The sequence below is a fragment of the Pristiophorus japonicus genome, chromosome 11, assembly GCF_044704955.1.
Source record: "Pristiophorus japonicus isolate sPriJap1 chromosome 11, sPriJap1.hap1, whole genome shotgun sequence".
Classification (NCBI taxonomy): domain Eukaryota; kingdom Metazoa; phylum Chordata; class Chondrichthyes; family Pristiophoridae; genus Pristiophorus; species Pristiophorus japonicus.
The window spans coordinates 106,900,049-106,923,772 of record NC_091987.1 but is presented as its reverse complement, the minus strand read 5'-3'; the positions used below and the strand labels follow the sequence as shown (position 1 = coordinate 106,923,772).

General features: G+C 44.8%; 1 protein-coding gene across 2 annotated transcripts in view; it reads left to right on the top strand.

The window, feature by feature from the left end:
• The window catches only part of ttc3 (tetratricopeptide repeat domain 3), a 131,009-nt gene that overhangs the window by 21,281 nt on the left and 86,004 nt on the right, over nucleotides 1-23,724 (top strand). For both annotated transcript variants that reach the window (XM_070893863.1, XM_070893862.1), the window contains exons 7-15: nucleotides 3,183-3,312; nucleotides 7,533-7,606; nucleotides 10,100-10,194; nucleotides 11,432-11,494; nucleotides 13,709-13,763; nucleotides 15,525-15,681; nucleotides 20,126-20,177; nucleotides 22,927-23,038; nucleotides 23,516-23,668. In XM_070893863.1, coding sequence (XP_070749964.1) covers nucleotides 3,183-3,312; nucleotides 7,533-7,606; nucleotides 10,100-10,194; nucleotides 11,432-11,494; nucleotides 13,709-13,763; nucleotides 15,525-15,681; nucleotides 20,126-20,177; nucleotides 22,927-23,038; nucleotides 23,516-23,668 — 891 coding nt within the window. The remainder of the gene's footprint in view (nucleotides 1-3,182; nucleotides 3,313-7,532; nucleotides 7,607-10,099; nucleotides 10,195-11,431; nucleotides 11,495-13,708; nucleotides 13,764-15,524; nucleotides 15,682-20,125; nucleotides 20,178-22,926; nucleotides 23,039-23,515; nucleotides 23,669-23,724) is intronic.

Here is a 23,724-nt window from a genome sequence, read left to right as displayed (position 1 = left end):
CCTCGTATTGAACAGCAAATTAATAGATATTTTAATGAGAATTTTCTGAACTTCTGACCTACCTTCATGATGCAGTAATGATGTCAAAAATGTTACTTTATTTTAATGGATAGTCTGATGCAATATTTTTTCGAAGGAAAGGTTTTCTTTCCTGCCTTTTACTTCTCATTTGTTTGGGATCTATAAATTAGCATCTACAAGGTTGCTTCGTTCATGAAATGTGTTTATAAATGAATTGTTCATAGTCCACTGTGTCCTCTGCCATGTTTCGGATTATCAAAGGACAATTCGAGAAAAGTGACTTGAATACTGTATTGACTGCATGCAGTAAAACGCAAAGTGAAGGTTTGAAGCTTATTGAAAACCTGCGTAAAAGTGGGATTCGTAGATCAATTTTCCAGTACTTGAATATAGACTACCGTATATACTCGCGTATCCTGCGATCTCGTGTATCATGCGACCCCTAAATTTTCGTCCCCAAAACATGATTTTACCATATATCTCATGTATCATGCGAGTCACTTTTTTGAGATCGAATACAGACCTTAACATGAAACATCGAGTGGATTCTGCTCTCTCTCCGTGCTCTCTCTCCGTACTCTCTCTCCGTGCTCTCTCTCCGTGCTCTCTCTCCGTACTCTCTCTCCGTGCTCTCTCTCCGTGCTCTCTCTCCGTACTCTCCCCCCCGACCTCCGCGACTCTCTCTCCCCCCCCCGACCTCCGCGACTCTCTCTCCCCCCCCGACCTCCGCGACTCTCTCTCCCCCCCCGACCTCCGCGACTCTCTCTTCCCCCCCCCCCTGACCTCCGCGACTCTCTCTCCCCCCCCCCCCGACCTCCGCGACTCTCTCTCCCCCCCCCCCCGACCTCCGCGACTCTCTCTTCCCCCCCCGACCTCCCCGACTCTCCCCTCCCGACCTCCGCGACTCTCTCTCCCCCCCCCCCCCCCGACCTCCGCGACTCTCTCTTTCCCCCCCCCCCCCGGCCTCCGCGACTCTCTCTCCCCCCCCCCCCCCCCCGACCTCCGCGACTCTCCCCCCCCCCCCCCCCCCCCCGACCTCCGCGACTCTCTCTTCCCCCCCCCCGGCCTCCGCGACTCTCTCTTCCCCCCCCCCCCCCGACCTCCGCGACTCTCTCCCCCCCCCCAACCTCCGCGACTCTCTCTTCCCCCCCCCCCGACCTCCGCGACTCTCTCTTCCCCCCCCCCCGCCCTCCGCGACTCTCTTCCCCCCCCCCCGCCCTCCGCGACTCTCTCCCCCCCCCCCCGACCTCCGCGACTCTCTCTCCCCCCCCCCCGACCTCCGCGACTCTCTTCCCCCCCCCCGACCTCCGCGACTCTCTTCCCCCCCCCCGACCTCCGCGACTCTCTCTCCCCCCCCCCGACCTCCGCGACTCTCTCTCCCCCCCCGACCTCCGCGACTCTCTCTCCCCCCCCCCGACCTCCGCGACTCTCTCCCCCCCCCCCCGACCTCCGCGACTCTCTCTCCCCCCCCCGACCTCCGCGACTCTCTCTCCCCCCCCCGACCTCCGCGACTCTCTCCCCCCCCCGACCTCCGCGACTCTCTCTCCCCCCCCGACCTCCGCAACTCTCTCTCCCCCCCCCCGACCTCCGCGACTCTCTCTCCCCCCCCCGACCTCCGCGACTCTCTCTCCCCCCCCCCCCCCGACCTCCGCGACTCTCTCTCCCCCCCCGACCTCCGCGACTCTCTCTCCCCCCCCCCCCGGCCTCCGCGACTCTCTCTCCCCCCCCCGACCTACGCGCCTCTCTCTCCCCCCCCCCCGACCTACGCGCCTCTCTCTCCCCCCCGACCTCCGCGACTCTCTCTCCCCCCCCGACCTCCGCGCCTCTCTCCCCCCCCCCGACCTCCGCGACTCTCTTCCCCCCCCCCCGACCTCCGCGACTCTCTCTCCCCCCCCGACCTCCGCGACTCTCTCTCCCCCCCCCGACCTCCGCGACTCTCTCTCTCCCCCCCCCTGACCTCCGCGACTCTCTCTTCCCCCCCCCCGACCTCCACGACTCTCTCCCCCCCCCGACCTCCGCGACTCTCTCTCCCCCCCCCACCCGACCTCCACGACTCTCTCTCCCCCCCCCCCCCCGACCTCCACGACTCTCTCCCCCCCCGACCTCCGCGACTCTCTCTCTCCCCCCCCCCCCGACCTCCGCGACTCTCTCTCTCCCCCCCCCGACCTCCGCGACTCTCTCTCCCCCCCCCCCCCCGACCTCCGCGACTCTCTCTCCCCCTGAAGAGAAGAATTTCAGCAGGAGTCAAATGGATTTTTTTTTGCATTGGGAGGATGTAGTTAGTGGTGTGCTGCAGGAACTTGGCTTGTTTTCCACATAAACTAATGATTTGGTCATGAGTATCGAGGAACTAATATCAACCAGGGATATTCGATTTACAACCATCATGGAGAGTGAGAGGAGAAACCAAGAGAAATGTCTTTACATAGAGGATTGTTGGAGCATGCCGAGATTCAGCGTGGATACGGTCTGCTTAACAGCCTAACAGCCTAATCTTGGCCAGCACTTCACACCTGCAAATTTTGTATCTCGCGTATCATGCGACCCCCCAAATTTAGGTTACAATTTAGATCTTCAAAAGTCGCATGATACGCAAGTATATATGGTATTTAATTTCCTGTCGTAAGTCTTGTCGTGGGCCATATTTTACTCAGCACCAAGTCCTGGTCACCTGTCACCCTTGTCCTTGCTGACCTGCATTGTCTTTCCCTATCTCTGTAACCCCCTCCAGCCCTACAACCCTTTCCATTAACTGTCCTTTCCTCTAACTCTGGCCTCTTGTGCATTCATTCTCCCCATCATTGGCAGCCATTCCTTCAGCTGCCCTGGCCCCTCACTCGGGATTTCACTCCTTAAACTCCTCAGCCTCTCCGCCCCTCTTTCCCTTCTCTCCCCCCACCCCCTTTAAAACCCTCCTTAAAACCACTTCTTTGACCAAGAAACCGGCCACCATTCCTAATATCTCTGTTTTTTAGCTCAATGGTTGTTTTTGTCTGATTGCAGCTCTTGGGTCATTTTTTTAATCCGTGGTGCTAAGCAAATGCATGTTGTCATTTAACTTTATAAACGTTTGTGTGTTTGAAGGAGCATGTATGCTGAAGGTGGGAAGAAAAGAAAATTGTAATTTATGCGCAGTTCTCGGTGTCCTTTCCTTTACACAGATTAATTGTGACCTCGATGATGCCATTGATATGATAGAAAAGGCGGGAGAATTTAACTCTGTGCGAGCGGAGTTGAATTCTGGAACAAAACGCTCACGGATGGCAGCTATTGCAATTGGGTGTTTTCAGTGTAAGTAGTCTCGGGACTGTACAACATTAATGGCGATCCTCGTGCGTTAACCCATTTAAGCAGCAAGTCAACCTGGCAATATAGCAGGTAGTGAAGTCTGGAGCATTATGTCTGGTGGGATCTGTAACTTCTTTAAATGTGATATCCCATTTACACCAGTGTGATGGCCCTCTTAAAATGGTGAATGATTTTATTAAAGATACTTGTTTAAATATAAAAAAGTTAAATGGAGAAATATCCCATTAATGATGGTTATTGAGGAAGGTTACAGCTGAGTACAGTGGTCAGTTAATGGAGTGAAAGCACCCAGGGGGGTCAGGGGGGCTATACGAAAAGGTCAGGGTAAACAGACGGCAAGCAGGAGAATGTGTTTAGGGAAATGTGACTGATGGGCGTGTTTGAGGATGTAGGTTATTTGGAGTATTTTGACAGTGAGGAGTGATGTAGCAAGGTTTGGGGGAAAATATCAGGAGATTCTCTGATGGCTGAGTGCTGTACTACTACTGGAGCAGAAGGGGGAAGTTCTGAAATCCAGAGTTCTGAAATCCAGAATGTTCTGGAATCCGGACACTAGGCCGATCTGTGGCGGGGTCGTCCGGAAACCGGAAAATGTTCCGATATCTGGACTCCCCTCGCCCCGGCCTGACCTCGCCCCGGCCAGATCTTGCCAGGCCCAAATTCGCCAGCCCCAACCTCGTTCTGGCTCGACTTCACCTGGCTTGACCTCACCCCGGACCCCCTCCCTCCCCTTTACCTCAGCTGCCTGACCCCACCTACCTCGTGCCAGATAAGGAACTCCTCCACGGCGACGGGCCCCGCCCGATCAGGTCCTCTTTAGCGGGGCCCGCGCAAACACTCGAACAGCTCATCAATGAGCACCCGTCCCCCCCCTCCCCCCCCCAAAAAAAAACCTTTCTGACGTTCCGAAATCCGGCAAAACACAAAATCCGGAACGGCCTCAGTCCCGAGAGTTCCAGATTCGGGACACTGCACCTGTATTACACACTAATCCAAACCAGGGACATAGGACAGGAGGAGGTTAAGAGATGGGGTGGGATGAAGCTATGAAGGCGATTTGTAAACTAGGGTAATTCAATTTGTTAACTATTGGGGAACCAATGGAGGTAGGCAAGGTCCATGGTAATGGATGAAGAGGATAGTTGTTGGGGTGTGGTGTTCTAGATCAATTGTAGTTACACTTTTATGGAAATTTGTGATGGACATCATAAGTAGTGGGTTTTAATGTGTCTGAAGAGATTTTTTTTTTACATTTAATAGATTCTTCGAATTATACATTTTTTTAAGCCATTGATGTTTTTTCTGTCTTTTTGATAGAATTATAGAAACTTATAGCATAGCAGGAGGCCATTCGGCCTGCCGTTCCTGTGCTGGCTCTTTGAAAGAGCAGTTGTGCTTAGTCCCACAACCCCGCTTTTTGACCGTAACCCTGTAAGTTCCTCATCCTCTGTACCTGTCCAACTCCACTTTAAAATTTAAATGATTTATGAAATCAGTTTCTACCACCTTTTCAGGTGGAGCATTCCAGATCCCGACTACTCTTGAGTGAAAAAATTTCCCCTCATCTCCCCTCTAGATCATTTGCCGATGATTTTAAATTTATGCCCTCTGGTTATTGACCCATTCACCAGAAGGAATAGTTTTTCTCTTTATCTACTCCATCAAAACCTCTCATCATCTTGAAAGCCTCTATTAGGTCACCTCTTAACCTTCCCTGTTCCAAAGAGAACAGTCTGAGCTTTCCAAATCTCTCCTCGTAACTAGAGTCTGTCATCCCTGGTAACTTCCTGATAAACCTCCTCTGCGCTCTTTCTAAGGATTTTGCATCTTTCCTGACGTGTGGTGCCCCGAATTGTCCACAGTATTTCAGCTGAGGCCTAATCAGTGGTTTATAAAGTTACAGCATGATCTCTTTGCTTTTATATTTTATACCTCAGTTATAAATTCAAGTAACCTATATGGTTTTTTAACCACTTTATCAACTTGTCCTAGCACTCTTTAAGGATTTGTGTTGATGGACACCAAAGTCTCTTTACTCATCTACACTTTTCAAAATCGTGCCATTTATAGTGTATTGTCCTTCCATATTATGCCCTCCCAAAGTGGATCACCGTCACACTTCTCCACATTGAACTCTATTTGCCATGCTCCTGCCCATTTAATCATCCTGTCTATGGATTGTGACTAATGCCTCTGCTATTTCTATCATACTGAACTATCCTCTTCACTACTACTTTGCCAAGTTTTGAGTTGTCTGCAAACGTTATAATGCTGCTTGCTACACCTGAGTCTAGGTCGGTCATAATTTAAGAGTAATGGATCCAAAACTGACCCTTGGGAACACCACTGCAAACTAATTCCCAGTCAGAGCAACATACATCCACCACCACCCACTGCTTTCTGTCACTGAACCAATTCTGTATGTTTACAGCCACTTTCCCCTCGATTCCATGGGCTTCGATCTTCTCAACAAGTGTCCTGTGTGGCACTTTGTTGAATGCCTTCCAAAAATCCATTTATACAACATGTACTGCACCACCTTGATCAGCCTTCTCTGTTACCTTGTCAAAGAATTCAGTCAAGATCGACAGACACAATTTGCTTTCATCAAATCCGTGCCGGCTCTCCTTGATTAGCCAAATATTATTTTGTCCCTGATGGTTTCCAATAACTCTCCACCACTGATGTTAGACTGACTGGCCTGTAGTTTCCGGGTTTATCCTCTCATATTTCTTGAATAATTATAATATAACATTAGAAACATAGAAACATAGAAAATAGGTGCAGGAGTAGGCCATTCGGCCCTTCTAGCCTGCACCGCCATTCAATGAGTTCATGGCTGAACATTCAACTTCAGTACCCCATTCCTGCTTTCTCGCCATACCCCTTGATCCCCCTAGTAGTAAGGACCTCATCTAACTCCTTTTGAATATATTTAGTGAATTGGCCTCAACAACTATAGAAACTATAGCAGCCCTCCAGTCCTTCACTTGATGGTAATTTCCATTGTGTTTTAGATTAATAGATGATCAATTCCAGTGCTTTTCGTTAAGTTTTTTACTATTTTAGTATCTGTCCTTTTAAAGGTGAGTTTCTTGGTCAGTCTCTTCTCAACAACCGTGAAAAAAAGGAACAATTTAATGAAACAAATAACATTTACCTGTCGTCCACCAATCTGTTCTCTCTGCAGCAGTGACACCACTTTTTGAATTTCTGTCTCCGTGCACCACGTTTAACTCGTGCTCTGCTCTAACTTAACCGCTCTCTCTGACTCCTCTTCTGCCTGTTCTCCCGCTTTGATCTGTTGGCCTGTAGCACACTTCCCCTCAGGCGCACTCTCACTTACAGCCGCCAGCTCTCCCGCTTTTATCTGTTGGCCTCTCGCGCACTTTTCCCTTGGGCTCGCTCTTTCATGCACCCAATTTTTATCTTGGCAAAGTTGATAGTGTCACGCATCATTGTGTCAATTGGGAGCATGGTACGTGGCTACTTTATAACAGCGGTTGTCGGCTCTACAGTTCTGTCCCAAAGCAACTTTCCCACATATTTGTAACTTCTTCCCCCACCCCACCCAAGCGGGTAAATACCAGATCTCTTCCCAGCATCTCCCGCGGTTGAAATTGGGAACGTGCTTTGTGGGATTGTGGCACATTTAGACTCCAGTGTTGTGTAAGCAACCCGCGACTTTATTAAAAGTTTGGTATTTTTTCACTTGAAAATGTAGTTTCCGCATATGTTTACCGTTTTTGTTCCCTTTCTTTCCTCATCCTCTCCTGAAAGTTTCAATTCTTGCTAGGCATGGTTCCATGGAAGCTAGGCATGTCTTGCCTAAGTGGCTATTCATGTGTGAGCCTGCATAGCAAATGTTTCATATGGGAGGCATTGTAGTTGAGTCTAGTACTATTGTCATGAGCACATGCAATTGCGTTCGAGGAGGCGGCGGCGATGGATAGTGAGTAGCAGCTAGAATCTTGTCCGATTTTCCCCTCTCCTGCCCAGGGACACGGCAGCAAAGTGTCCTTACTGCCTGCCACCTTGTGACATCAGCCAACTCATTAGACTGGGAAGCGAACCTGGAATCTCGTGGTCTGTATGTCTCAGCCACTTGCGAGTTTTACCAATTGAGCATTTGAAAGTTAACTTTGTACAAATTGTAAAAGGACAATGTTTGTTTATTTTTAACTTTTTTCTTCTTCTTGCAGATGCATATTTTGTAAAGATGTTGTTTCTAGGTGATGAGAATATTCCTAATTTAGTGCCAAAGAGAGAGGACCAGGTATGTAGAAAGAGAGTAAAGGATTTTTTTATAAGATTTTGTGCTGCAAGATGCTGAATTTGTGAGTTTTCAGCTGAAATATACTCTCTGCAATTCCTTCAGGTATAAATGTACCTCACTTTTTTATGACTGTGAAAACTCTCATTCTTTTTCATCATATGTTTATGTTGAAATTATCTCATTTGTTTCCCTCGGCATTTAAAAAAAAAAAGTAGCAATACTCATTAAACTACATAAAGAAATAAATATTTTTCATTGCCAAATAAGGTTAATAGATAGAAATGGTGACTTGAGAAGATTACAGGGCAGTAATCTTATGAAGGAGTTCGGATATCAATAATGTCTAGTTGAATTCAACTCGGTTGAATTCTGGCTCTCCATCAAGCTTGCAAGTAACCATTAATTGTTATAAGAAAGAAAGACTTGCATTTATATAGCGCCTTTAACGACCACCGGACGTCTCAAAGCGCTTTATAGCCAATGAAGTACTTTTGGAGTATAGTCACTGTTGTAATGTAGGAAACTTGGCAGCCAAATTCCGCACAAGCAAACTCCCACAAACAGCAACGTGATAATGACCAGATAATCTATTTTCGTTGTGTCGATTGAGGGATAAATATATTGGGCCCAAGTTTCCACATGATTTGCGCCTGATTTTTAGGAGCAACTGGTGGAGAACGGACTATCTTAGAAATTGCAATTCACCACATTTTTTTTTCTGCAGTTCTAGTCAGGTAGAACAGTTCCACTTTGGAACAGAATTTTTTCTTCAAAAGGGGGCGTGTCCGGCCACTGACGCCTGATTTCAAAGTTTCCACAGTGAAAACGTACTCCAAACTAACTTAGAATGGAGCAAGTGAAGATTTTTGTAGAACTGAAAAAACCTGTTCTACACATTAAAAAATCAGGCGCAGGTTACAAATTAGGCGTCCAGAACGAGGTGGGGGGTAGGGGGGGGGAAGGGAAGTCATTAAATTCTACAATAAATCCTTATTTATACTTCTACAAATATTATACAAATAAATCCAACCTGAATAAACATTTATAAGCAAAGAAAAGATTAAATAAACCATCTTCCTACCTGTGTGAAAGTGCTTCAGGCAGGGAGAATGCTGCAGTCAGCCTGAGGCGCCCGTTCTTCCCGCGGGTGGGGGGGGGAGGCGCCCGTTCTTCCCGCGGGGGGAGGGGGGGAGGAGGCGCCCGTTCTTCCCACGGGGGGAGGGGGGAGGAGGCGCCCGTTCTTTCCCATGGGTGGGGGGGGGGAAGACGCCCGTTTATCCCGCGGGGGGGCAGGAGTAGGCGCCCGTTCTTCCCGCAGGGGAGCGGGGAAGGAGACAGTGAGAAGGCTGCAAGTGCTGATGTGCTGATGGCAATGTGCTTTTATTAAAAAATGTTCAAAAATTAAACAGCTACAAAAAACTACAAAAATGGCCGAGTGCTAATGTTTCCTTCACACTGCGCGTGCGCGAACGCTCCAACACGCACGCGCAGCGTTGCCGGCAGAAAAAAAACTAATTTAAATAGTACCCGCCCCCTCCCACTTACAAAATCGGCGTGATTGTAGGCTCCGCCCCCCCCCCCGGGCGCCACGCCAGGCAGACAAGGAGCTGCAGAACGCTCCAGAATCGCGAGTTTTTTTTTAGGCGCCGTTTTAGGCGCGAAAAACGGGCTCCCAGCTCGGAGGGGCGCCCGTTTTTTATCGTGTGGAAACTTGGGCCCAAAGTGTTGTTTGTGAAACCGTTTTGTGTTTTATTTCTGTGGAGGTGTACGTTATAAGTAAATACAAGATTATGTCCACTCTGAAGGATTAATAATTCTGAAATCATCTAAAATACAGCTTGAGCTAATCCACAGTTGATTACCAAGAAATAGCACAATCTGTGCCTATTATATGGAGGGCTGTGCATAGGTTTTAGTGTGTTAGAATGCTCATGGCGGTTCAGGTCTGAGCAAAGCTTGAAAAGCTTAACAGCGTCACAACTCCCTCTCCTGCAGCCTGAGATGATATGTTCTTGAAATGCACCACAGTCCACATGTAATCCTATATCCGATGTACTGTGGAGAAACACAAAATGTATTTTTTTATAAGATGGAAAAGAAAATCACAAATGCTGAGTATTTGGAAAACTATCAAAATTACTGTGCAATTCCAACATTTATTGAACTTATTTTAGGGGGTGGGGAGGGGAGAAAGTGAGGAGGAACCAATCAAAACCTTTGCTGAGATGCACTTCTAGATTTCCCATTCTTGTGATTTTTGCTAATGCTGCTAATAAATTAAATCATGCATTTCTATTACTATCTTCAAAAAAAATGAGAGCCACTAAATCTGGCCTTTATAACCTGCATATAGGAGGTATGCCTGTGCTCCTTGCAGTAATTGCTTTTATAGGGAAAAAAATAATACTGTCAGAATTTGATGGTTTGATATTAAAAAGTACAGTAAGTGAGAAGTTTGTGTAATAGTTCAGAATCTCAATTCTCTTATTTCAGAAAAGTGAAGAATATAGAAAGAGAGGCAATGAAGACTTTAAAAATGAAAACTATGAAGCCGCTGTAAACTGGTACTCCAAGGCAATTGATTTAAGGTACGTGTCCCTTTCGGAGCAAGGCCATAAAATTCACTTGTTGAATTGTACAGATGGATGTTTGCATCAGATGTTTTGTCGGAAGTTTGCTCAGTATTCTAAATGATTTAAAAAATCATAATACTTTATTAGCATTAGAAATGATCTCCAACTACACAGTTTGAAGATGTGTAGAGGTTTGACCATCCAGTCATAAGGGCATGGAGCTCGAATCAATTTTTTAATTCAGTTTTTTGCTAGTCGTGGTTTAAAATTGTTGCAGTGTGTGATGCAGTGCAGCACACCGAGGAGCTAATGCTATTAATTGATCTCCTCTGGAAAATGTTCGCTACAAATTGCTAAACTTAAATCATGCTTTCAGCAGTAACATCTCCAATCCCCTTTTTCACTATACTGGTGAAGAGTGTTACATTGGCCTGGAATTTGCGGACAGCGACAATGCTCGCCACTGACCTTGACGAAAGCTGCCCACTAAGATCTAGCGATATCTGTGGTGTCAATTTCAGTTGTCTAGACCTTTGTTTGAATCTGGAGCCAAATCAAAAGAATCCTAAGCATCTAGCAACAGTGATGTCATCAGGCTGGCTAAGCAGCCAATCACATTGAAGAATTCTCACACAGCAAACCAAGAAGTAAAATGCACAGATTCTAACTATTTATAAATTTTTACAGAGAGCGAAATAAAGATTGGGACATACACATAGGATTATGGTAGAAGCTGAATATCATGAAACTTAAAAAATATATATATATATATTTAAAATGTTGTAATTCTTCATCATATTAATGGAAAAATTTGACATTCCACAAATAAAATTAGTTTTTCAGGACCAGAACATCGTTCAGCAGTCAGGATGCCGTTACAAACCCAGTTACACCTCTTTCAACAAAGTTTTAAAGGGTTTCCATCATCGAAGTTTTTGTCCTTTTTTGTGATTTCAACTGAGTTCCACAGCACAGCCTGTGGTGAAGCAATGAATGACTGACTGCAACTTCAGGATTTCCATGTTTATCTGTGCATGCGCTAAATCCTGAAGTTAGTCAGTTTCACGGTTTTGCTGTCATTACCACTACAAAATCTGGGCCATAATTTCTTGTAAGCAGGAATTAAATGACCTCAAGACTCATGGAAGTTAAAATAGGAGATGTTTAAGAGTTTGTGGTTCTTTAGCTCTGCCTTTCTTAGTTGAAAGTAAGTTGTGGATTAATGATTACATTCATTTTCAATCTCTTTCAGTCCTGACAATCAAATTCTATATGGAAACCGAGCTCTCTGCTTTTCACGTATTGAAAATTACAAGTAAGTGTGAAAAAATTATAATAACCATTAATTAAGTTGGTGCTAAATAAAGTACGTGTAGTTGAAACAAGTCCATTCAGAAATGTCATACTAATCCTTATGATTTCCTTGTATTTGTGTTGGGTTCAGAAAGTAGAAGTCCAACTTTAGATCTTTACTGAAGTTTTAACCAGAAAGAGCAAAACATGCCAAAAAAAAGTAATGCTTCAGCCAGTAAGGATTAGAGACGCCCTGGAATTCAACAGAAATATGTCGTGCTGTTCTGTTATACCTTTATATTAAAAGAAACAAAAAGACTTGCATTTATATAGCATCTTTCACGGCCTCAGTACGTCCCAAAGCACTTTAAAGTCAATGAAGTACTTTTGAAGTGTAGTCACTGTTGTAATATAACAAATGTTGCAGAAGAATGTCATATAACCATTCTAAAGCCCAGCAACAGTCTTTCTTCCACTTAAGTGAATCACCCCTTCCTATCTCTGTAATCTCCTCCAGCCCCACAATCCCCGATGTCTGCGCTTCTCTAATTCTGCCCTCCTGAGCATCCCTGATTATAATCGCTCAGCCATTGGTGGCCGTACCTTCTGTTGCCTAGGCCCCAAACTCTGGAACTCCACCTCTCTGCCTCTCTCTCCTCTTTCAAGACGCTCCTTAAAACATACTTCATTGACCAAGCTTTTGGTCACCTGCACTAATTTCTACTTAGGCGACTCGGTGTCAAATTTTTATCACAATACTCCTGTGAAGCGCCTTGGGACGTTTCACTACGTTAAAGGCGCTATATAAATACAAATTGTTGTTTAAGGAGGCATTGGTAGTTGGAAGTTGCTTGGAAAATTGTTACATTTTATATTTAGGAATCTTTCCAGTTGCATGCAAGTTCATTGAAGCTTGCTCCCCCTGATCGTTTATCCAGTAGCTAACTGAGCCATGCAGATCAGGAAGGACATATTCCATGCCCAGTTTATGCCATTAGCTGATTTCATCTGGATCAATTGTAGGGATGCTATTCTACCTCAGTACTGTTGGGAGAGGAAACTCAGCCAAGGATCCTGGCTATCCAGCAACCCTTGTTGGAAATAGGCCTACAAACCGAGTTTGTCATAGAATGTTACTGCACAAAAACAGGATATTTAGCCCTTCGCCAGCACAAGTGTTTCTTCTATTCTAATTATACTCTCCTTGCTCCCCATTTAGTATTCCAACAAAATACATCCCTCCATCTAACTTTTTTTTTACAAAAAGCACTGTGTAAACTTTCTGATCAGGGTGGCCATTTCCTCTGCATTTCCCAAGGTGAGTTGCTGAAATGTGATCTTTTGTAGTTTTAAGCCCAGGAGCATTGCACTCTTTCAGGAGCGGAGAAAGTGTACAGAAAACTGGACTGGATGAAATGACACATTTCTGGCTAACTATGGCAACTCAGATGGTTGCTCTGATCAGGTTCCCAGTCACCGTGGAGCGATTTCAAAAAATGAGACTTTTTAAATTGAATATATACTTCAGAGAAATACCCCCGATGACACACACTTGAGCGTTCCTTTGAGTTTTGTAGAAAATTGTCAAATTGGTTCTTTTTGCCTAGATTTGTTCCATTCATTCAGTGGCTGATTTCAGACATACTTTATGCAAATTGCTACGATTTAGCTTGAATTAAATTGTATTAATGAACTTCTCCAAGTTAAAGGCCATTGTTGAGTGTGAGACTCGAGAAGAGAACGTGCAAAAATCAACACTGTAATAGGAGATGAGCAGATTGTTAGAACAATGCCAGCTTTGGGTTATACGAAGATAAAATCTCATCATTCGGAGATGTGTGTTGGTGCAATATGCATATTGCACTATTGCATGTTGAAAGCAGCAAGCAGATAGTTACCAAACAAAGTTTGGATTGGGCATGACTACATTTTAAAACCTGTTCTACAGTCAAGATTGCTTAAAATCCAATAGTTGAATAATGAAATGTGCGTACATCTGTAATGTGTCATGCACATTGTGTATTTGCTTTTGTTCTTTGGCAGTTTTTTTTCTTCTCTTCCTCTCCTGAAGGTATTGATTCCTTGCTGAGATACGGTCCCGTGAGCAGCAGCGTCTTGATCTGGTTTTTGTTTTAAGTGTTTTTCTTGTTAATTATCACTGAAAGATTGCACTTTTGTTGATATATATGATCAATTGAAAGCGTTGTTTAAGAATATTTTTATTTTCCTTTTATAGAAAAGCACTTGGCGATGGAAAAAGAGCCATAGTCTTGAAACCTAATTGGCCCAAGGTTAGTTTTTTCTGTTTGCATTTCTCTCCCTTCTTCCCTATCCACTGTCACGTATTCATCTTATCCCATTTCATGGAGATGATGCATTGAGAACAAATTTATACTAAAATAAAAGGCTTTGTGCTATCACTGGAACCAGACTGCAAACCACACGGTGAAATAATGCAAATTCTGATGACATTTGCATCCAGATCTTATTTTAATTATATAGCGCGTAGGATGGTAAGAACAGAATACATAATTGAGAGATATAGTTTGAGACATTTATTCTAACTTGTTCATGGTTTAATTGCTAATTGTTTATTACCTGCAGGGTAACTTTGTTGTATCTCACCGTTCCATGTTTCAAAGCTAATCTTAACATTACTAATGTGTATAATTCTTCTCAGCCTTCAAACTAATGGGAATTGAAACTAATCCTAGTGAATACATTTTTGTTCAAGACCAAGTTAGAGGACTTCTTTCAATCAACTTCTGAAATTATTAGTTGAAGTTAACTATGTGAAGCTGATTCGCTCACTCGTGACCTTGCCACTCTTAAGTAATGTGGGCATTCACTTACTGCTTCCCCACCATTAGGTATTTTCATTTTATTTATTGAAAGTACTAGTGTCTGTTTCAGTAAATGTATCAGAACAACTCCTGCTGCTAATGTTCTCAAAGGACTTGGAGGGGCTCACTCTTTCATACTTAAGTTTTCATTGAAACTTATAAAATTCTTAAGTGGTTGACAGGGTAGATGCTGGGAGAATGTTTCCCCTGGCTGGGGAGTCTAGAACTAGGGGTCACCATCACATAATATGGGGTTGCCCATTTAGGACTGATGAGAAATTCCTTCACTCAGATGGTTGTGGCTCTTTGGAATTCTTTACCCCAGAGAGCTGTGGATGCTCAGTCGATGACTATATTCAAGACAGAGATTCTCTGCTCCTATTTCTTATGTTCTTGAGGCATCATCATAGGCAGTCCCTCGAAATCGAGGAAGATTTCCACTCTAAAGGTGAGTTCTCAGGTGACTATACAGTCCAATACGGAAATTACAGTCTCTGTCACAGGTGGGACAGACAGTCGTTGAAGGAAAGGGTGGGTGGGGAGTCTGATTTGCCTGCGCTTGCTTTCTGCATGCTCTCGACGACAAGACTCGAGGTGCTCAGCACCCTCCCGGGTGCTCTTCCTCCACTTAGGGCGGTCTTTGGCCAGGGACTCCCAGGTGTTGGTGGGGATGTTGCATTTTATCAAGGAGGCTTTGAGGGTGTCCTTGAAACATTTCCTCTGCCCACCTAGGGATCACCTACCGTGCAGGAGTTCCGAGTAGAGCGCTTGCTTTGGAAGTCTTGTCGGGCATGCGGACAATGTGGCCCACCCAACGGAGCTGGTCGAGTGTGGTCAGTGCTTCGATGCTGGGGATGTTGGCCTGATCGAGAACACTGACATTGGGTGGGCCACAAGTCTGTTCTTGAGTACCTTTTGGTTGGCTACAAGCAGCCTCTTGGATTTCTGTTTACCTGACCCAGTATGGGAATTATGAGGTAACAAAACAAAATATGTTTGTGTACAAAATTATTTGGAATGCCTGACTACAGTTTTTTGGTTGGAATTTATTTGTTAATTATCATGCCAAAGAAATGGCAAGTTGATGTGCTCAGATGTTTGGAAGTGTAAATGAATATTGTACACTTTTCCTTTTTGTTTACTTTATATACCTTGTGTAAGGATACTAGCTGCAATTTCCTGCTTTGATGCTTGACTTTAATTTGCCAGGGTCATTATCGCCTTTGTGATGCCTTGTTTTCGATGGGAGAGCACAAGCGAGCTATTGATGCTAACACCAAAGCTCAAGAATTGTGCAAGGATGTTTCAGATGGAATTCGGGATTTAATTCAGCAGAAAGCAAAATTCCTTAAGCTGCAAGATGAAAGTAATGGCACACTTATTTACATATGCACCTTTTTTAGATCTAAGAAAAGTTCCAAATTTGAGCAATTCTACCTCCGATAGGAGGCTATTGCTGAATTTTCATTTTTAACTTACTTGCTAGCTGCTCTCTTTGCATTAGTGAATAATGCACAGCGAGAGTCACTGCGAGCCTATCACTGCAGTGATAGTCTACAGTCAGTTACTGGGAAATGAATCAGAATGTGTGTATTATAAGAATTGAATTCTATCAGAAAATTTAAGATTAAAATTAGTTCACATTGTCTTAGATGCAGAAATCTAGATTTTTCATTTAACATCCTTTAGTAATGCCGTTTTAAAAAAAAAAAAATCATGGTTGTTTTTTTGGCAGTTTTTATCTTGTGCAGTACTTGTACTCTACAAATTCTGTGTTTGAGTGTCCATTTTCTAGGCACACATTAATTGCATTTTCTGCGACCCTTACTCCAATCTTGAGTACATTTTATTCTTCAGCTGCCAAACCCCCAAGCTCTGGAACTCCCTCCCTAAACCTCTCCGCCTCTCTACCTCACTTTCCTCCTTTTAAGATGCTGCTTAAAACCTACCAAGCTTTTGCTCATCTGCCCCAATATCTCCTTATGTGGCTCGGTGTCGAATTTTGTTTGGTAACACTCTTGTGAAGCGTCTTGGGACGTTTCACTATGTTAAAGGTGCTATATATGGGAATGGTAGCATAGTGGTAACTTCACTGGACTAGTAATTCAGAGCTCTGGACTATGATTCAGAGACATGAGTTCAAATATCACCATGGCAGCTGGGGAATTAAATAAATCTGGAATAAAAAGCTAGTATCAGTAATGGTGACCATGAAACTACCAGATTGTCGTAAAAACCCATCTTTTAGGGAAGGAAATCTGCTGTACTTACTCGATCTGGCCTATATGTGACTCTCGACCCACACCAATGTTCCGGGGAGGCCAGTACACAATGTCCCGGAGGGGAGCCCAATACACAATGTCCCGTGCGTGGGCACGATACACAATGGCCTGAAATGGCCTAGCAGTTGTACACAACCGCTACGAAAAACAATAATAAGAATAAAACTGGACGGACCACCCGGCATCGATCTCAGCACCGCCTTCGGAAACGACAACGGCACACCCAGCAACATGCTACCCTGCTCACCAACTTCTGGGGACTTGTGCCATAATTGGGAGAGCTGTCCCACAGACTAGTCAAGCAACAGCCTGACATAGTCATACTCGCAGAATCATTCAACCAATGGCCCAGACTCCTCCATCACTATCCTAGGGTATGTCCTGGCCCACTGGCAGGACAGTGGTATACAGTCGGGCGGGAGTGGCCTTGATTCCGACATTGATTCCGTATCCCATGAAGTCTCATGGCTTCAGGTCAAGCATGGGCAAGGAAACCTACCACCCTCCCTCAGCTGATGAATCTGTACTCCTCCATGTTGAACACCACTTGGAACAAGCACTGAGGGTAGCAAGGGCACAGAATGTACTCTGGGTGGGGGACTTCAATGTCCATTATCAAGAATGGCTTGGTAGCACCACTACTAACCAAGCTGAAGGACATAGCTGTCAGACTGGGCTTGCAGCAGGTGGTGAGAGAACGAACACAAGGGAAAAACCTACTTGACCTCGTCTTCACCAATTTACCAGTTGCAGATGCCTCTGTCCATGACAGCATTGGTAGCAGTGACCACCGCACAGTCATTGTGGGGACGAAGTCCCATCTTCATACTGAAGACACCATCCGTTGAGTTGTGTGACACCACCATCGTGCTAAATGGGATAGATTCAGATCAGATCTAGCAGCTCAAAACTGGGCATCCAGGAGGCACTGTGGGTCATCAGCAGCAGCAGAATTGTATTCCACCACAATCTGTAACCTCAGCTGCATATCCCTCACTCTACCATTACCATCAAGCCAGGGGACCAACCCTGATTCAATAAGGAGTGTAGAAAAGCATGCCAGGAGATGCATCAAGCATACTTAAAAATGAGGTGCCAACCTGGGAAAGCTGCAACACAGGACTACACACATGGTAAAAAGCAGAAGCAGCATGCTATAGACAGAGCTAAGCGATCCCACAACAAACGGATCAGATTAAAGCTCTGTAGTCCTGCCACATCCAGTCGTGAATGGTGGTGGACCATTAAACAACTAACGAAAGGAGGAAACGCCATGAATATCCCTCTATGATGGTGGAGCCCAGCACGCAAGTGCAAACGACAAGGCAGAAGCGTTTACAACCATCTTCAGCCAGAAGTGCCGAGTGGATGATCCATACCGGCCTCCTGAGGACCCCACCATCACAGAAGCCTGTCCTCAGCCAATTCACTTCACTCCACATGATATCAAGAAACGGCTGAGTGCACTGGATACAGCAAAGGCTATGGGCCTGACAACATCCCGGCTGTTGTGCTGAAGACTTGTGCTCCAGAACTAGCTGCGCCTCTAGCCAAGCTGTTCCAGTACAGCTACAGCACTCATCTATCAGATAATGTGGGAAACTGCCCAGGTATGTCCTAACAGCACTGTGGGGTACCTTCTTCACACGGACTGCGACGGTTCAAGAAGGCAGCTCACTACCATCTTTTCAAGGGCAATTGGGGATGGGCAATAAATGCTGGCCTTGCCAGCAACACCCACATCCCACGAACAATTAATAAATAAATAAATACGAGTTGTTTAGTCCAGTTCAAGAGTATAAAGGGAGTTGTTACCCAACTTTTTCTTCGTTTTATCTTCCTTGCTCGTGTCCGTAAGAAGCATTCTTCCGCTAAGAGACCGTGGGGTACAATTTTCCCCCTGCCCGAAACGGAGTGCTCTCACCCCGTTTTGGTGTTTTTTACCGCAGCTGCAGTTCAGGTCGACTCTTTCGTGACATTTGGCTCTTTGGTTTATTTTTTGTTTTGGGGGCAGTGACAACACCTGAGGGGCGGATGTTGATGGTGGTGGTGCTGAGTGGCCGCTGCGATGATGTCATCACTGCTCTCCCCTTCACTTAAAGGGGAGAGCCTTCACGTTTTTAAAACTTCGGCCCACTGGGCCACCAGGGAGTGTTTTGGCCGGGTCAGCGGCCTGACACCCAAGAGGGGGTGTTGGCCAACAAAAGAAAACATGGCTGCGACAATAGGCCCTCCCCTTTAAGGGAGGCCGCACCGCCGCTGCGGTAGGCCACAGCCTGACTGGACACCAGGGAAAAGCTTGTATTGACACCGCCGGGTGGATTCGATCAGCAGTGTGCATGGTGATGACGTACTTACCGCGATTGGCAGCAGTCGAGCGGTAAGGGGGGGATCGGGGCACCACTGGGAAAACTCTGGAGGGCAATTGGGCTAGTAGTGGCCATTCCATGAAAAGTCGGCGACTACTACACTCCGCAGCGTGGCCGTCGCTTTCCGGGGGCAACAGGCCTTGAGGAAAGACGCAATTTGGGCCCCATGCCTTCTGCTTTTCAGTCTTATGCTTGTGCCTCTGTAGCTGACCACCAGGAACTGTGACGTAGGCCAGCTAATTCAACTCCTTGTAGACAGCCCAACAGAGATTAGTAGATCGTCAGGAAAGGAATTGAGGGGCTCACAATTATTCATAGTTTTGTGGTGCTACATGCTGCACGTGTGTGCTATGCCATTTCAAGAATTTTTCTTTTAAAGACGTGTATTGATAGTAATGTATTTTCAATTTCTCATCAATTTTTATCATTCTTGCAATGTCTGTCTCCCACATTTCTTCACTCTGCACAGAATAAATGGAAGTATCTTTGGTCATTGCTGCACCACCTTCATGGAAACTGAGTCACCTTAGTTTTTATTTTCACTGTTCCAAAATATTTATCCTGGTAGAGCATCATGAAATTGTATTTGTTGCTGTGGTGCAGTGTCAAGACTGATTCAGTGACTGATCAGTCAGTAATGAGATAACTGAATTTGATATGCATTATAAACCTTTCCTATTTATCTTTACAAAGTGCTGATGCCTTCAGGATTATTCTAAGCACTTATTTCTCCAATAAAATTGTCATTTAAATATGGTTCTTTAATGCTTTCCACAACTCTTTAAAACACACACTTTTTTCCAGGAACTGGAATGGCCCAAACAGGGTCATGCTTTCATAGATTAACCTCCATATCTGCCATCTCATCGTATCTGTCAATCCCTTTCTCCAGAAATGCATCCTTCTTGCTTCTCCCATGGTGTTGGAAAGCCTCACTATAATGTCCAATTTTAGAACAAGTTTTGTCAATTCTTTTCGTAATCTTTCAAACTTCAATTATATCACTCCAGTTGTCTCTTTTCAGTGACTACTTTTGATGAAAATTGTTCATTTTCCTAATATGTTCACCGTCTATTTCGATTTTCAAGGATCTTTATAAATGAGCAAATCTTGGCACTATTCCATCTATACATTAATTCTTTCATTTCGTTTTCTTCAGATCGTGGAAGGAGAAAAACTGATGTATTAAAGGAAGAACTAATCACCAAAAAGTAAGTCTGCTAATATGATCTGGAAATGGGCCATCGTACTTTCAGCTGATTGGGACTCTCCGAACCTTTAGCAGATTCAATTCAGCTGTTGCATGCAGTTATGCACCAATTCTATTTGAATATCTTTCTTGTTTTTGTAATTCTAATTCTGTTAAAATCCCATGGATTATTGAGTGTTTCTATCAAATTTTAATTTTGTGTCTTGCCACTTTTTGACCTTTGCTGTTTCGTCAAGCAAGATATTGCAATAGCTTATTCTTCAGCAGCGAAGAGTTGATGCAGAACAGCAAGAACCATGTGGAAATGTCATGATTTGCAGTATTTGACACATGAATTCATATCTGTAGTGCCTTATCTTTTGCAGTTGGAAATTTTGCATTCAATGTTCTCCCCCTTAATTTCTTTTTGTGCTTTGGTACCATTGAATTTCATCCGCGCGGTATCTTGGAGGGAACAGCTTGTGAGCGGCCTGTGCTGTACCTTCCCAGTTGCTGCGCATGTGCACAGCTTAAAGGAAACATTGTTTGCATTTACTGTTACCTTGAGGGGAGGTGGAAAGTGTGCACTTTGCTGGAGATAGATGCTTAAAACGTGTTGTTGAATCTTTAGAATGAATTTTCTGGTTCAGTATTGCTTGTTCCTTTACCACTGAGAGGATAAGTGGCAAGTAACATTTGCGCCACACGAGTGCCTGACAATGACCATCTCCAACAAGAGAGAGTCTAACCACCGCCCCATGACATTCAACAGCATTACCATCACGGAATCCCTCGTCATCAACATCCTGGGGGTCACCAATGACCAGAAACCTTCCTTCCCTAACGGATACCATTGAACCAGATGGGTTTCTACGACAACCTGGCCGTTTCATGGTCACAATTACTAGCTTTTTATTCCAGATTTATTTAATTAACTGAATTTAAATTCCACAGCTGCCGTGGTGGGATTTGATTCAGGATTATTAGTTCAAGCCTCTGGATTACTAGGCCAGTAACATAAGACTTGTGCTCCAGAACTAGCCGCGCCTCTAGTAAAGCTGTTCCAGTACAGCTACAGCACTGGCATCTACCTGACAATGTGGAAAACTGCCCAGGTATGTCCTGTCCACAGAAAATAAGACAAATCCAATCTGTTACCGCCCAATCAGTCTACTCTCAATCATCAGCAAAGTGATGGGAGGTGTTGTTGACAGTGCTATCAAGCGGCACTTACTCACCAATGCTCAGTTTGGGTTCCGCCAGGATCACTCGACTCCAGAACTTGGTCCAAACATGGACAAACGAGCTGAATTCCAGAGGTGAGGTGAGAGTGACTGCCCTTGAGTTAAGACAGCATCTGGCCGAGTGTGGCATCAAGGTGCCCTAGTAAAATTGAAATCAAGAGAATCAGAGGAAACACTCTTAACTGGCTGGAGTCCAACTTAGCACAAAGGAAGATAGCTGTGGTTGTTGGAGTCCAATCATCTCGGCCCCAGGACATTGCTGCAGGATTCCTCATTTTCAGCTGCTTCATCAGTGACCTTCCCTCCATCATAAGGTTAGAAGTGGGGATGTTCGCTGATGATTCCAGTGTTCAGTTCCATTCGTAACTCCTCAGATATTGAAGCAGTCCATGCCTGCATGCAGCAAGACCTGGATGACATTCAGGTTTGAGCTGATAAGTGGCAAGTAACATTTGCACCACACAGGTGCCAGGCAATGACCATCTCCAACAAGAGAGCATCTAATCACCGCTCCTTGACATTCAGTGGCATTACCATCGCCGAATCCACGCAACCTCAACAACCTGGGGGTCACCATTGACCAGAAACTTAACTGGACCAGCCACATAAATACCGTGGAACAAGAGCAGGTCAGAGGCTGGGTATTCTGTGGCAAGTATCTCACCTCCTGACTTCCCAAAGCCTTTCCACCATTTACAAGGCACAAGTCAGGAGTGTGATGGAATTTTCTCCACTTGTTGGAACTGCACTCATCTAGGCAACACTCAAGAAGGACAAAGCAGCCCGTTTGATCGCCCCTCCCCCTCCACCTGGACCGGCACACCATGGCTGCAGTGTGTATCATCTACAAAATGCACTGCAGCAACTTGCCAAGGCTTCTTCAGCAGCACCTCCAAAACCCGCGACCTCTACCACCTAGAAGAACAAAGGCAGTAGGCGTGTGTGAACACCATCATCTGCAAGTTCCCTTCCAAGTTGCACACCATCCTGACTTGAAAATATATCGCCGTTCCTTCATCGTCGCTGGTTCAAAATCCTGGAGGTACCTGCACCACACGGACTGCAATGGTTCAAGAAGGCGGCTCACCTCCACCTTCTCAAGGGCAATTAGGGATGGGCAATAAATGTTGGCCTTGCCGGTGACACTCTCATCCCTGGAACTTTTTTTTTCAGTCTCTGATCTACTCTTAATGGTATGTTGCACCTGCTCAGAATAAATAGCACCAATTGGTGTCATTTACCTGTCGTTTTTGTGAAGCTTTGTATCATCATTGGTTAAGTATGGGACAGGACAAAATCTTGCCTTGTTGATGTGCACCTGCGGTCCCAGCAGCTGAGTAGCTCCCTGCTGAATGGAGATCCAAAATGTTTGGTTGTTACATGGATAAGTTGAGAATTTTATTTAGCTTGTATGATATTTTCCTATCCCATTGTACTCCTTCCTATCCCATTGCATGTACATAGGCAGACACTGCCTCATTTTTCATCAATTTTTGCCTTTGTTTTGTAAACTCTTATTTTCTCCAGAGAGCAGTCAAGGTTACCAACTCAGCCATTATGTGAAAGCCACAAGAATGAGTCCAAGAGGAGCCAGGAAAGAAATGGATTAAAGACCCGACTTCCACATCGTCCAGAAAAGGTGACGATGCACAGCATGATATATAACCGTCGCATGGCTAACACTCATACTACATATTTGTAATAACAGAATCGAGTCACAACATCTAAATGAGTTCCCTCATAAAGTATTATGGCAGTAGTAATATTTGTAATGGGGTCTAACTCGTCATTTTCAATGCATGTGCTGCATGTGTATCCATTCATATTCCCTCCAATTGTCTGATGCTGCTGGTGCTGGAATTTCACACTGCTCCCTCTCCTCTCTAATTGGAAAAACAGGGAAGATTACACATCAGAAATACTCTACTTCAGTTGGAGTCTGTTGCCAATATATAATACATGATACAGTTCTCTAGTCGTCATATTATAAATTGTTGTACCTGGTACATGTTAATTGTGGGATTGGGATCTGATGAACTGAAGAGTGATTGATAGCTTTGAAAGCCAGTGAAGATGCAAACAAAGGTACTAACCTCTGATTACTTTGTTTTGTTAGATGCTGATGTCTTTAAATGATTCAGACAACTTAATGGATAAATTGAGATCTCTGATTCATGATGGATATATAGCCTTATTAGACCACCGCGCCCGCAATGCAGAAAATGCCTTCTTACAGGTGCTGAATCTAGTAGATCCTGAAAAACTTGAGGTAGGTTTGTGATGATTCTGCCCGAGATCTATTTTGGGTGTTTTTTTTAAGGTGCT